This window comes from Myotis nattereri (assembly GCF_964212035.1).
Source record: "Myotis nattereri genome assembly, chromosome: 7".
NCBI lineage: Eukaryota > Metazoa > Chordata > Mammalia > Chiroptera > Vespertilionidae > Myotis > Myotis nattereri.
In genome coordinates this window covers 51,477,909-51,491,518 of record NC_138082.1, presented here as the reverse complement: position 1 = coordinate 51,491,518, position 13,610 = coordinate 51,477,909, and the positions used below count along the sequence as shown (strand labels likewise).

At 44.3% G+C, this 13,610-nt stretch overlaps 1 protein-coding gene across 1 annotated transcript in view; it reads right to left on the bottom strand.

Moving 5' to 3' along the window:
- The window catches only part of GRB14 (growth factor receptor bound protein 14), a gene marked incomplete at its 5' end in the record, with an annotated part of 104,889 nt that extends 98,277 nt beyond the window's left edge, over positions 1-6,612 (bottom strand). The window contains 2 exons of the mRNA XM_081095326.1: positions 5,071-5,203; positions 6,422-6,612. Of these exons, the coding sequence (XP_080951452.1) occupies positions 5,071-5,203; positions 6,422-6,612 (324 nt within the window). The remainder of the gene's footprint in view (positions 1-5,070; positions 5,204-6,421) is intronic.
- Positions 6,613-13,610: the final 6,998 nt, after the last annotated feature.

Here is a 13,610-nt window from a genome sequence, read left to right as displayed (position 1 = left end):
ACCATTCCAACTAAGAAATTTGATTCTAGATGGTTGTAAATGAGAAAATTTGATTATAGATGGTTTTAAAAGTAAATTAATGTTTGTGTTAGGGAATAATGGCCTTTTAAGGAAATGTGTGTGTTTTTCAGAGATTCAGACAAAACTAGGTAAGGATACAATCAACAGTATGTACAGGGTTTACTTTATAAAATTTCAACAAAGACAATAAAAATTGTAAAGAGGAATAAATGAAATAAAAGATAGAAAAAATCTTGATAATTGCTAAATCTGATAAATGGGGACATGGGCTACAGTTTATTGTTTTCTATTGTGTATACTGGAGAAATGAGTATATGAGAGTGTGGCTAATGGATTATACACACAGTTTCAGCACTGCACAAAATGGAATAATTACTTAAACACAAAGGATTGAAAGAAGAGGCCCTAAATTTGGGAAAAAAGATGAACTTCCTTTTAACATCCTTGACAAATGAAAGGAAAAAAATTTCAAAAGCAGAGTTTATGGAAAAGTCATTTCTTAATTATTTGGAAGATATTTTTCATTTTTCTTAAGTAACAAAAAGGCTTAATCGCATACAGAATACACTAGAAATAGTGGGATAAGAGGCAAAGCACATTGAGACATAATCATCTTTTTGATCTCCTTTTATTTAAACCGCAGATGTACAGGCAAATCACTTCTGGCTTTTGCATTTCCTTTTTTAAAGCTTAAAATTTGGATAAGAGACCCACTTACTGGTGTGCTTGTGAGATAACATCCTGTGGACCATAAACTACATACAAAAGCTAGTTATTAGCAATGCTAATAAATCTTATTTGGTGAGATGACTAATTATTTGCTAAATTTTTCCTGTCAATGTTAGGTTGAAGATGGAGAAGAAAGCTAGAAGGGGAAAACACAGTGACACAGTTATCTTTGTCAAAGAATAAAAAGATTCAGGTCCTTAGCTATTAGAATATTAACAAATGGTATTTGTCACCCCTACTCTTGTATAATGGGCAGAGTTATCACTAACAACACTACCATAAGTTTATTACTTGAAGAACGCTTATGGTTCTTCATTTCTTTGGAAATTGTATCTTCTTCAAAAAAAGATGGTCAAAGCTTTAAGAAATCCAGATTTGCTCAGCCAGCGTGGCTCAGTGGTTGAACCTCGACCTATGAACCAGGAGGTCACAGTTCGATTACATGTCAGTCAATATGCCTAGGTTGTGGGCTCAATCCCCAGTGTGGGGCATGCTGGAGGCAGCCAATCAATTATTCTCGCTCATCATTGATGTTTCTATCTCTCTCTCCCTCTTCCTTCTTCTCTGAAATCAATAAAAATATATTTTAAAAATAAAAAAGAAAGCCATATTTTAGCCAAAGCATTTCTTAGCCTCTATTTGCTCATCTGTAAAAGTTCATTCGACTATCAGCGGTTCTCAACCTTCTGGCCCTTTTAATACAGTTCTTCATGTGGTGACCCAACCATAAAATTATTTTCGTTGCTACTTCATAACTGTAATGTTGCTACTGTTATGAATCGTCATGTAAATATCTGATATGCAGGATGGTCTTAGACGACTCCTGTGAAAGGGTCTTTTGACCACCAAAGGGGTCGCGACCCACAAGTTGAGAACCGCTGGACTAGATGATCTTGAAGACTTCTTCCAGCTCGAACATTCCATGACACAGTTTTTCACGGGTGTCTTTTTATCTTTAAAATCTTCAGAGGTTTTATTTTGAATTAGTTTTACTACATAGTCCTGGGAAGCAATTAACCAGAGTTACTATACGAGCCGGGTCCAAGTACAAAAAGACGATACACTTTGAAATTGCTTTATTGGTGAACACAAAGAAATATGCCTGGGAAATATATCTGGCCAATATTATAAAAATACTAGAATGGAAGAGTAAGTGAAGAATCCAGATTTTATCTCATTCCAGCTCTCATTTAAAAAAGAAATACCAGATGCCAACAGTATTGAATACTCTGGGATACTGTATTTGCAAAAAGAGATAAAGCATATCTTATTTGTGGTTTCATTGCAGTTTACCACTCATGAATTATGTAGGCAACTCATATTGTGTATGTATGTGTGTGTGTGTGTATATATATATATATATATATATATATATATACCCTGTGAAATGATTTGACTGTGGTTTTGAAAAGCCACATAAAATTTAGCATTTCTAAGGGGAGAAAGAATTGCTAAAATGACTGGAATAGTCAAACCAAAAGAAAGAGAGAATATAAAGAAAAGAGACATCGTTCCCTAGAATGTTTCACCCACGTATAATATTCAATAGTGTCTTTTCCATACTGTCTTTTGCATCATCTCAACCAAAGATCAGAGACAACTGGTCCATAAATATCATCTTGTAAAAGGGTAATTAGTGTTACCAAGACACAACCTTGGGGAAATCACTGACATAGAATCATGGGTTCCCAAAACTTCACTCATTCCAAAGAACTGAGCATATACAAAGGAATTAAAACAAAGGATAAATTCTTAAGGCAAAGTCACGGTAGGGAAAAGAAAACATTAAAAAAATATATGAAAAAGAACCTTCCTCTTTTCCACTTTGGGACAGCCTTCTCTACTTAGAGACCCTAACCCTTGGGCTGGAGGAAGAGATCAGCAGGAAGTGCCCTTTCTGGTGGGAACGCCCCTCTGGGACTGGTCCCCAGGACTCAGGCCAGAACTCTGCTCATGAAATGAAACGGCACAGCTGTCTGTATGGGTGCGGAGCTCTCTGAGAAGGTCACTGGGGAAACAGGGCACAAGGCCTGAGCAAGAAATCAGTCAGAGACAGTAATACAGCACCCTTATCCCATCTTTCCATTTGCTAAGCCTGATCTGAAGAAATGTCCTTCCCCAAGATAAGATGTCTTACTCTAGGATGATGACTAGCCACACATAGGGCACAGCTTGGCTTAACCCTCACCTCAACACCCACTCTTTCTCTTTTAATTCTATTAGCATAAGCATACAATACTGATTATCTCTCTATTCAAAAGAAACCTGCCCCATGAATGCATCTCTTAGACACAGGCATTCTCAATATCCATTCACAAAATTAACCCAACCCCAAATCAAAGCCCCACCTCAGTAAACACCCTCTGGATGGCCTTTTTGCTTAGCTCAGTGTCTCAGAGCCTAGGCCAAGGATGGCGAACCTTTTGAGCTTGGCGTGTCAGCATTTTGAAAAACCCTAACTTAACTCTGGTGCCGTGTCACATATAGAAATTTTTTGATATTTGCAACCATAGTAATACAAAGATTTATATTTTTGATATTTATTTTATATATTTAAATGCCATTTAACGAAGAAAAATCAACCAAAAAAATGAGTTCGCATGTCATAGGTTCGCCATCACTGGCCTAGGCGCAAGGAACATAGCAAGCCCTCCATAAACAGGGGAGTCTGTGAAACTCCACCAGACATTTCCTTCTCCCATTCTGGGTCACATGGACAATCCAGAATCAATTCTTTCCACCACACTGACACACAGTCAAATCTGTCATCCATACTTCCATTTTATATCCCAAAAAGCCAAGCTCTCAACGGGCCCAGACATTTCAGAATGGCATTTTTCCCTTGGGCTCTTCCTTTAAACCTCACTCTGACAATAAAGTTCTCAAGAGAGTCTCTTTCTTGCTCATCTCCCCGTCCAAGTCCAAAGTCTCAGTCCCACCGCTTAAGGACTAACTCATAACATTCGTCTGCTCTGGGAATGTTTATTCCCACTCTCTCCAGTCCTTATCCAAAAGGTACATGCACCAATTAAATTTCACCCTCCCTCCACCAAAGAGAAGTATATATGCCTTGTTATACCAGACTTCTGTCAAAACACAACATCCCATGGATGGAATTACTACTACATGTTACCAAGGACTCATCTCTTTCCTAGGGCATTTCCTCCATCCCTAAAACTATAAACATACATTCCCGAACCCACCACAGGTAGTAAAAGTGCGGAAAAAAAGAAAGGGAACAACAGATGGGCGGAAATGATCCCTCTCTCTCCTCACTGCAAGCATCTGACTGTTTAAACTTACTGCTTCTACCCTGCAAGAACAAGATACATTTTGCCTAGAGAAGCCTCTCCTTGTTTTCTTGATTCAAAACAGGGAGGAAGAATATTAAGAAGAGATAGGATTATTCTAGAATATACTGATTTTTTTGTTTGTTTTCTTTTGCAAAATGTGTAATTGTGATGGATCTCCCCCTAGTTGCTTCAACCTTAAAATCTAATTTGCTTAAGTCGGTCCCACACTAGAAACTCATAAAGAAAGAAAATCATAAAAATAAAAGTCCTTCTTCTAATGATCACTTACATTGATCTGCCTTCTGCCTTCAGTAAGAGGAATTCATTGAAATAAAGAAGACATGGGGTCCTAAACTCCAATTACCTCTGCCACAGATTCACTATATCACTTTCCTTTAGTAAATGAGGTTGGTTTGGTATTAAACAACCAGCCAAACCCTTTCTCATCCCCCATATCACTGCCCCCCCTTTCCAATTCCTGACCTACAATTGATAATCTAGTTATCCCATAGACTTCTTCCACCTACTCTGTGAATAATAGCTCTCAGACTCTGCACTATACAGATATTTTCTCATTTAAACCATCCAGAAAACCTGACACCTAAGCTATATATATATACATATTTTATTGATTTCAGAGAGGAAGGGAGAGGGAGAGTGAAATAGAGAAACATCAATGATGAGAGAAAAATCATTGATCGGCTGTCTCCTACATGCCCCACACTGGGGATTAAGGCCACAACCTGGGCATGTGCCCTGACTGGGAATCAAACCGTGACCTCCTGGGTCATAGGTCGCCATTCACCCACTGAGCCACCAGGCCGGGCCTGACAGGTAAGCTTTAAATTCCCGTTATACAACTGGGAAAACTGAGACCTTAGGGGCAAATAATGCCAAAGAACTACGTCAGTCAATGGAGTTATCTGAAATAGGCCTTCATTAATATTGCAAGTTATTGGCATTGTAAAGACGATATAGGTGTAGAACTCCTGATAATTTTGAATTAGAAGATTTTTTAAATGCATACCTGTTTTTTCCTTGAATTTGTTTGGGGAAACAGGTCTGTCGATAACACAGATGTAAATGAAGAACAGCATAGCTCAGGAAAAGGGTTTGGAATAGATGACACTTCCAGAACATCAAGATCTTTCTTTTTTCTCCTACACCAAGAGAACATAGGATGAAATTTACATGAAACAGAAAGTAAAATATAATTGCTGTCAGAATTAAAAAGCTAAGGAAACATGCACCACTCTGTGACAACAGTCTGCGATGTACTTTCTGTGGGTTAAGATAAAATGCTAATTAATATACTATCATGTATAGTATCCTATCCTTTGGGAAGAGGGGGCGGGTAAAAAGTCACCAGGCATGGAAACCCCATTTCCAGCACTTTGATAATTTCCCTGAAGCCCAAATACATACTATGTATTTATGAATGCAAAAATCACCCATAGGAGTTAGGCATTGTTATGCATCCATTGAATTGACGAAGTCTATAAAAATAGAGTGAATGCATCCCTATGCCATTTTACTAATCACTTTTGGAAGTTATGGTTTATTAATTATAGCTGTGGTTCATCTCACTTCAAATTTCATTCACAATGTTGCCCACACACAGTCTGCTGGTTTTTCAAGTACTTATAGATACTAAATCGCAAGGCAGTGTTTTTGAGGAGATAAGTGAATAGAAGTTGCTAGTGGGAATATCTAGTCCACTGAAAGTAATTTTAACTTCAGTGAAGTTGAAGCACTTTGAACATCTGAAAGAAGTCCCAATTAAATGTATGAATGTAAAGGACTAAGAGAATCGTGTATTGTTGCAACCTTTTCCTTTTCTAACGTGCGTGTAAAATTGTGAACTCTAAAGGCACTTAGAGCTGAATGCTGTGGCAATTGGGAAACCTTTCAAAGCCTCTATTCTTTCCTGCTGAACAGCAAGACTGCTCAAGTGTCCATCCCTGCTCTCCTCCTTCAGGGTCGCCGTAAGACTCTAGGCGGGAGGTGAACTCGTTTGCGGTAGGATTTTGTAAATCTATAAAAATAAAAGGCGTTGTTTATTTGTTTTTCAATACGGGGCCAGGAAGAAGGAAGGGAGGTGGGCGGTCGGCCTGCAGCTCGGCCTCCCACTTCCCACGGACGGGCAGAGGCGCGCGAGCCCGGGTGCTCTCCCTGAACCGGCGATGCTATTTATAAGGCTCTGCCAGATCGCAATGTCCCGCCGGTCGGGCAGCAGCCAGCTCCGAGGGACTTGTCTTCAGAGACTTTCACAAACTTGGCCCGGCTCTGGGCACATGGCTCACCCCCGAGGACCGCCTCCTCACCCCCGCGCCGGCCGCCACCCCGGACACTCCCCCGCGCCCCGGAGGGCTGCCTACCTGTCGGCCGCCCAGCCGCGGGGCCCGTCCGGCGGGGCCAGGAGCGCGCGCGCGTGCAGCCGGGGGCCCCGCGCCAGGTCGCGGGCGTCGCCCCTCCCCCGGGCAGCGCCGCACACCTGGGCGGCCAGCGGCGGCTCCCCGGCTGCCGCCCTGCCCGCGGCGCCCTGCCCATCTTGCAGGGAAGTGGTCATCGTAGCGGATCAGGGGGCTCGGGCGTCCGGGGAGACCCGCGCCCGGGAGCAGGAGGTCGGGAGGCAGGAGGCCAGGTGCCCGTGCGGCCGCCGAGCGCGCTGCAGGTGCGGTGGCCTCGCCGCCTGCGCTCCGGCCCGGGCGGCTCCGTCGCTCCTCCGAGCAGCGGGCGAGGCGGAGGGGGAGGGGAGGGGGCGGAGGAGGAGGGTGGGGAGAGGGGAGGAGCGGTGGGTGGGGGCCGAGGGCGGCGGGGCGACGAGCGGAGGGGGCGGGGAGGCGGCCCGGTGCCGGTCGGGCCCCGCGCGGGCCGGGGGCGCTCCAGGAGGCCGGCGTCCTTCCCAGGCCAAGCGCGCCTGGGATTCGGGGGCTGCGCCCCTGGCCTGGATGGACCCCCGCCTCCCCAGGTGGGCACCGGAGCGCGAGGATGAGCCCGGGGTCCGGGTGGGCCCCGCGCGGCTGGAGGCGGGGACCCACGGAGCGGCGATCCCGCCCGGCTTGCCTGCGGGCCTGCAGGTGGGGCAGCGTGTGAGCTGCGCGGACCCCCAGCGCGTTCCATTCTTCTTGCTCTGCAGTCTGAGATCATCACCTAAGCTGTGGCTGGGCCGCCATGACAGGCCCCACGGTGCCAGGAGGCCAGGGGGCCTTGGGGCAAGGTTTGCCCCAGTCTTCCCCCCTTCCACCCCGCAGGCCAAGGCTGGGGTGGGGGGTTTGGGGGGCCAGGGCGGGAGGAGGGGAGGCAGTAAATACTATCAGTAGAGAAAACTACTGCAGTGTTTGAGAATTCTTAAGAAGGCACAAGTAAACCTGAAGATGTCTTAGGAATTAGAAAAATGATTCATTTTCTTTTAACAAGAACAGCTCTTGTTTAACAAGTTTCCACTCTGCCTTGCCCGATTCCCCCTCACCACAGCCTCGTGTTAGGTTTTACAGATAAGGAAATTGGGGCTGAAAGCCATGGAGGAGGACCTTGAGCAACATCGCCCAGATAATCGGTGCAGTCAAGCTTCCACGCCAGAAGATTCCGTATCAAATCCAGACCGTTTGAAACGGCAATTATGATCACTTTCTGAGCTGCGGCAATTCTACCAGGAAGATCTGGGTGATACTGTTTCTGCTCTTCCACGCTTGTCCCCATCCCCGTGCACCATTGAGGGTTTCCAAATGTTTTACACTATGTTCCTTGACCAGATTAGATAACATCTGTCCCTGGCATCTGTTCCACCGGGTTTTCTTAACCTCTACACCCTCTGTCCAGGGGAAGGCAGATGACACACTGCCTCCTGAGGAAACGGGCCAAACATCCGTGCATTCTCCCCACCCCCCGCCCACCACCACACACACCATCGCACCATCCACTGCTGACACCCAGGGGTCGCTAACTCCCAGCCTTTGAGGAGACTCGGAGAAACTCCATGGAGGCAGAAATCCTTTGAGTGAAAGAGCTTTATTTTCCTGATGTCAAAATGAACACCCAGTAAAGCGTAGTACTGGCCTGGGTCACATGGCGGGTGTGTTCTCTGGGACTTCACAGTGCCATGGCCAGGACAGGACAAAAGGGTAGTTCTCCTGAGGGATAACATTACTACTACTAATAATGAGAGGTCACATGTATAGATGCTGTGTTCCCGGCAAAGCCCCCACTCACATCCAATTCCCTAAATTATGGTGTGGATACTGTGTGGGGCTTTTTAAAGAGTTTAATGTAAAAGCATACAGACATATTGAGGTCACTCCAGCAAAATGAAAGTTTTTGTATTAGCAGAAAACTTGAACAAAAGTCATAAAGAAAGAAAACTTTCCTCGTCATCATCATCATTGCCATCATCCCTATTTTCATCCAAAACTTGCAGGCAGCTGTTTCTCCCCCCCCCCCACCCCCACCCCCACCCCCACCCCAACTCCCCCCCCCCCACACACACACACACAGAGGGTAAGCTGGTCTTTTTTGTTAGAGAAAAGGATGGGTGAAAACTGTCTATATCTTTGGAATCACTGGAATTGGTGATTCCAAATAGTATATCCTGCTCCAATAAGCTGCATAAATTTTTAACCTTAAGAAAGAGTATTCATTGGTGGAATGAGATTTCAATTGTGTCTCTCCTCTCTGGACATTTTCTTATTTAGTAAAAGTCCAGGGAGTATCCACTTATAAGCTTTATGCTCTACCTCTAACCCCCATGGGTAAACATCGTATTTGTAGTCATCAGGGACCAAAAAGAAAAGAACAAGTCTCAGAGGAATGAGAACCTAAATAGTTTTGTTTTGTAGATTAGCGTTAAATATGTAATTTATTCCCAGATATCTTGAGGACCTGTACCAAGCATTATTAGTATTAGCTCATTCATATTTCTGAGACAAGCCAACAAAAGAACTAGTTTTTGATGTTTTACAAAAAATCATTCTCGCTCAGCCAGTGTGTCTCACTGGTTGAACATTGACCTATAAACCAGGAGGTCATGGTTCAATTCCTGGTCAGGGCACATGCCTAAGTTGTGGACTCCATCCCCAGTGGAGGGCATGCAGAAGGCAGCCGATCAATGCTTCTCTCTCATCATTGATGGTTCTCTCTCTCCCTCTCCCTTCCTCTCTGAAATAAAAATAAAATTCATTCTTGTCAGTCCTCCAACAGCCCCTCCCACCAACCCAGATTTTCATAATAATCTAACTCACAGGTATCCATCCCAAAGAACAATAGAATCTGTTTGTCTGGTATTGACCTGTATATAAATGGAATCATAAGGTATGAATCTTTTGTGCTTGATTTGGCTCCTTTACCATATTATTTTATACTAGAGGCCCAGCACACAAAATTCTTGCAAGGATAGGGTCTCTAGGCCTGGCTGGCTGGCAATCAGGGCCATCTGTGGGGCGACTGGTGGGGCAATCAAGGGAGCCCCTGCTGGCACCCACCTTGGCCGGCCTGGGGCCTGCAGACTAGGGGCAGCTCCTGCGCTGAGTGTCTGGCCCTGGTGGTCAGTGTACATCATAGCAGCCGGTCGTTCCACCCATCCTTCCGCCTTTTGGTCAATTTACATATTAAGCTTTTATTGTATAGGACTAGAGGCCCGATGCACAAAATTCGTGCAAGAGTAGGCCTTCCTTCCCCCGCTGCCGGCACCTGCTTCCCTCTGGCACCCAGGACACAGGCTTCCCTTGCAGCCCTGGCTTTCATCCAGAAGGTCGTCCGGAAGGACGTCTGGAAGGAGGTCTGGTCTAATTAGCATATTACGCTTTTATTATTATAGATTCTTCCATGCTTTTACAAGTAGCTGTAGTTTTTTTCTATTATATGTAAATACCACAATTTATTTATCCGTTCTACTACTAATAAACATCAGGAACATTTCCAGCTTTTGGCTATTAATACTGCTACCATGAGCATTTTGTACAGTTCTCTTGGTACACAAGTGCATGCATTTCCATATGGTATATGTGCAGGAGTGGCATTGTGAGCTCATGATATGAGTATATCCAGCTTTAGTAGATACTGCCAGTTTCTTAAATTACTTGTACAATTTTTACCATCACCAGAAATGCATGAGTTTCCCAGGTTCTTTACATCCTTGACAATTGGAGTATTATTAGGATTTTCACAATAGACATTCTGCTTAGTGTATAGCAGTATCTCATGGTGAAATTTGACTTTTCTTTATGACTAATGAGGTTAAGTACTTTTTCACACGATTTTCTGTCATTTGGACAACCTCTTTTGATAAGCACCAGTTCTCCTGCCCATTTTTATGATGAGTTGTCTGTCTTTTTCTTGTTTTTTAATAGTTCTTTTTATTTTCTAGTTACCAGCTCTTTGTTAATTATATTTTGTAAGTGTATACTCACATTCTGTGTCTTACATATTAGAGCTCTTAAAGGTATCTTTTATAAACAGAAGTTCTTAAATATAAGCAAAATTATCTTTTTATAATTGTATTTTTACTAGAGGCCTGATTATGAATTGTGCATGGGTGGGGTCCCTCAGCCTGGCGGGCAATCAGGGCCAATGGGGCCAGCTGGCCAGGGGGAGGGACTGTGGGAGGTTGGCTGGCCGACCCCAATTGGCACCAGGAGGTTGGCTATGGGAGCGCACTGACCACCAGGGGGCAGCTCCTGTGTTGAATGTATGCCCCCTGGTAGTCAGTGTGCATCATAGCAACCAGCTGACCAGTCGTTCAGTTGCCTAGCTTTTGTATATATAGATGTCCTGCTTAGAAATTTGTCCTAAGTATTTATTGTTTTGCCTTTCACATTTAAATCTGCAATTCACCTAAAGACTAATTTGTTTTTCTTATGGTATGAGGGTGGGAAGGTATATGCAGTGCCTTTTTTGTCATAATTCAATAGTCCATCTATCCAGGGGTCTTTTCTGGGCTCTCTCTTCTATTGCGTTGTTTTATTTGTTAATATTTATACCAATATTACATTGCCTTAATTACTATGACTTATAAAAAGTCATGATATGCCCTAACCGGTTTGGCTCAGTGGATAAAGCGTCAGCCTGTGGACTGAAGGGTCCCAGGTTTGATTCCAGCCAAGGGCATGTACCTTGGTTGTGGGCACATCCCCAGTTGGGGGTGTGCAGGAGGCAGCTGATCGATGTTTCTCTCATCGATGTTTCTAACTTTCTATTTCTCTCCCTTCCTCTCTGTAAAAATTCAATAAAATATATTTTTAAAAAGTCATGGTATTCAGTAGAACAATGCTTTTTATTTTTATTCTTCTTCAATTTATTAACTACAGAATTAGCTTTGCAAAGATCTGCTGGGATTTGACTGGATTTCATTAGATCAGTTTGGGGAAAAATAGTATTTGGCTTTAGTTTGTTTTGTTTCCCTTATTCTTAGCATTGACTTTGACTTCCTTCTGTACATATATTTTAGTTGCTATTATTTTTATTGTTATATTAGAGACCCGGTGCACAAAATCTGTGCATGTGTGGGGTCCCTAGGCCTGGCCAGCAAGCAGGGCTGATTGGGGCCAGGCAGATCAGGGCCCAGGCCGACGGAGTCGGGAGAGAAGGTGACGGTTGCTGGGCCGGGCACAGAAGGAACAGACGCCAGATGCTGATGCCGTCATCGTCGGTGCCCCGCCACCACGCAGGTCCCCACCTTACCTTCTCCTTGCCACTGCAGCAGGTGGGCAGCAGGCCTATCAGGGCCTGCCGGCCTCAGGGAGGGACGGGGCATGGGAGGTTGGCCACCAGCCCTGAGGAGGGAGCTGGCCCTCCCTCCCCGTGGGAAAGGGCTGTGGCTGCCACCACCCACCCCCAGTTCCTCATCCCAGCCCGGGGCCCCGGCCTTGATCGAGTGATCAGGGCCTGTCCACTGGGGGGAGGGACCGTGGAAGGTTGGTTGGCCTGGGGATGTTGGCTGCGGGAGTGCGCTGGCCACCAGGGGACAGCTCCTGGTGGTCGTTCCAGTCATTCGGTTGGAATGGTTCCTTAGGCTTTTATATATATAGATTGCAGCATATTTGCAAACCACCTCAAACAATGACTGAAAAATAAGCCACACATGAGGACCAGATGTCCTTTATAAGGTGGAACTAATGCGCCACTACATATGTGTTTTCTCCAAATAATTTTTCAGAGACATTGTCTTCCTGCTTGTAAGATGGTGGATTCCTCAGAACAGCAACCAGGACAAAAGAAAGAAGAGCACATGGACCTGAAGCTACCACCTAGGAACAGGTGAACAACAAAGGCAGAATGTGTGCAGCTATTACTAGAATTTAAAAAAAAAAAAAAAGGTCCTAGCACGGGGTGGGCAAACCTTTTGACTCGAGGGCCACAATGGGTTCTTAAACTGGACCGGAGGGCCGGAACAAAAGCATGGATGGAGTGTTTGTGTGAACTAATATAAATTCAAAGTAAACATCATTACATAAAAGGGTACGGTCTTTTTTTTTTTTTAGTTTTATTCATTTCAAACGGGCTGGATCTGGCCCGCGGGCCGTAGTTTTCCCACGGCTGTGACCTAGCCGCTTTGGCTCAGTAGGTAAAGGGTCAGCCTGCAGACTGCAGGGTCCTGGGTTCAATTCTGGTCAAAGGCATGTACCTCGATTTCAGGCTCAATCCCTACAGGACCACATGCAGGAGGCAACCAATCGATGTCACTCTCACATCAATGTCTCCCTCCCTCTCCCTACCCCACTATCTCAAAAAATCTACAGAAAAATATCCTCAAGTGAGGATTAACCAAAAAGAAAAAAAAAGTAATGAGGAGTTCATCCTAAATTAAATTAAAACCCAATTCCTTCCAATGACCTCCAGGTCTGAGCCATCCACTGCTGTCCCGTCTCCTCCCTTCACATCGCTCCGGTCACACCAGCCTTCCTACAGTTCCTCACTCTCACTCTATTCTAAGGGCTTTGCTGAGACGCTCTTTCCAGCATCGGAGTAAAGCTGCTTTCTCCTGTGTATTTAGGCCTCTGCTTACATTTCCTCCCCAGGCAGTCTTTCTTAGCCATCCCTTCCCTCACTACTCTGTTAAACACCCTATTTTATTTTCTTCATAGCATTTATCACTGTCTGAGCCTGTCTTGATTATTTATTCATTTATTTACTGTCTCTCACCCCAAATGGAATATAAGCTCCATGGTTACAGAGGGAATGTCTGTCTTCTTCACCTGTAGCTCCTCAGTGCCTAGAACTGTGCCTGACATTCAAGAAATACTTACTGAATGAGTAAACTGAGCTAAAGATAACAACTACTTCAATCTCTCCCTACTTTACTTCCACTCAAGCAGCTCAGTTTATGGCTTTGTCAACCAGGCAACTTCTGTTTTTGGGAATGTCAAATCTAACTCAACACCTAGTTTAACAGAATATATCCAAAGACCACAATCATAACAGGTTACAGGATAGTGTAGTACAATCAGGCAGCTGAGAAAAACCTACTCAAATATCTTAAATATTTGTATTTAATTAAATACAAATTAATTAAATTTAATTAAATACCGGTGGTAATATACTTCACATTAGTATGTACCACAACACTATTAACAA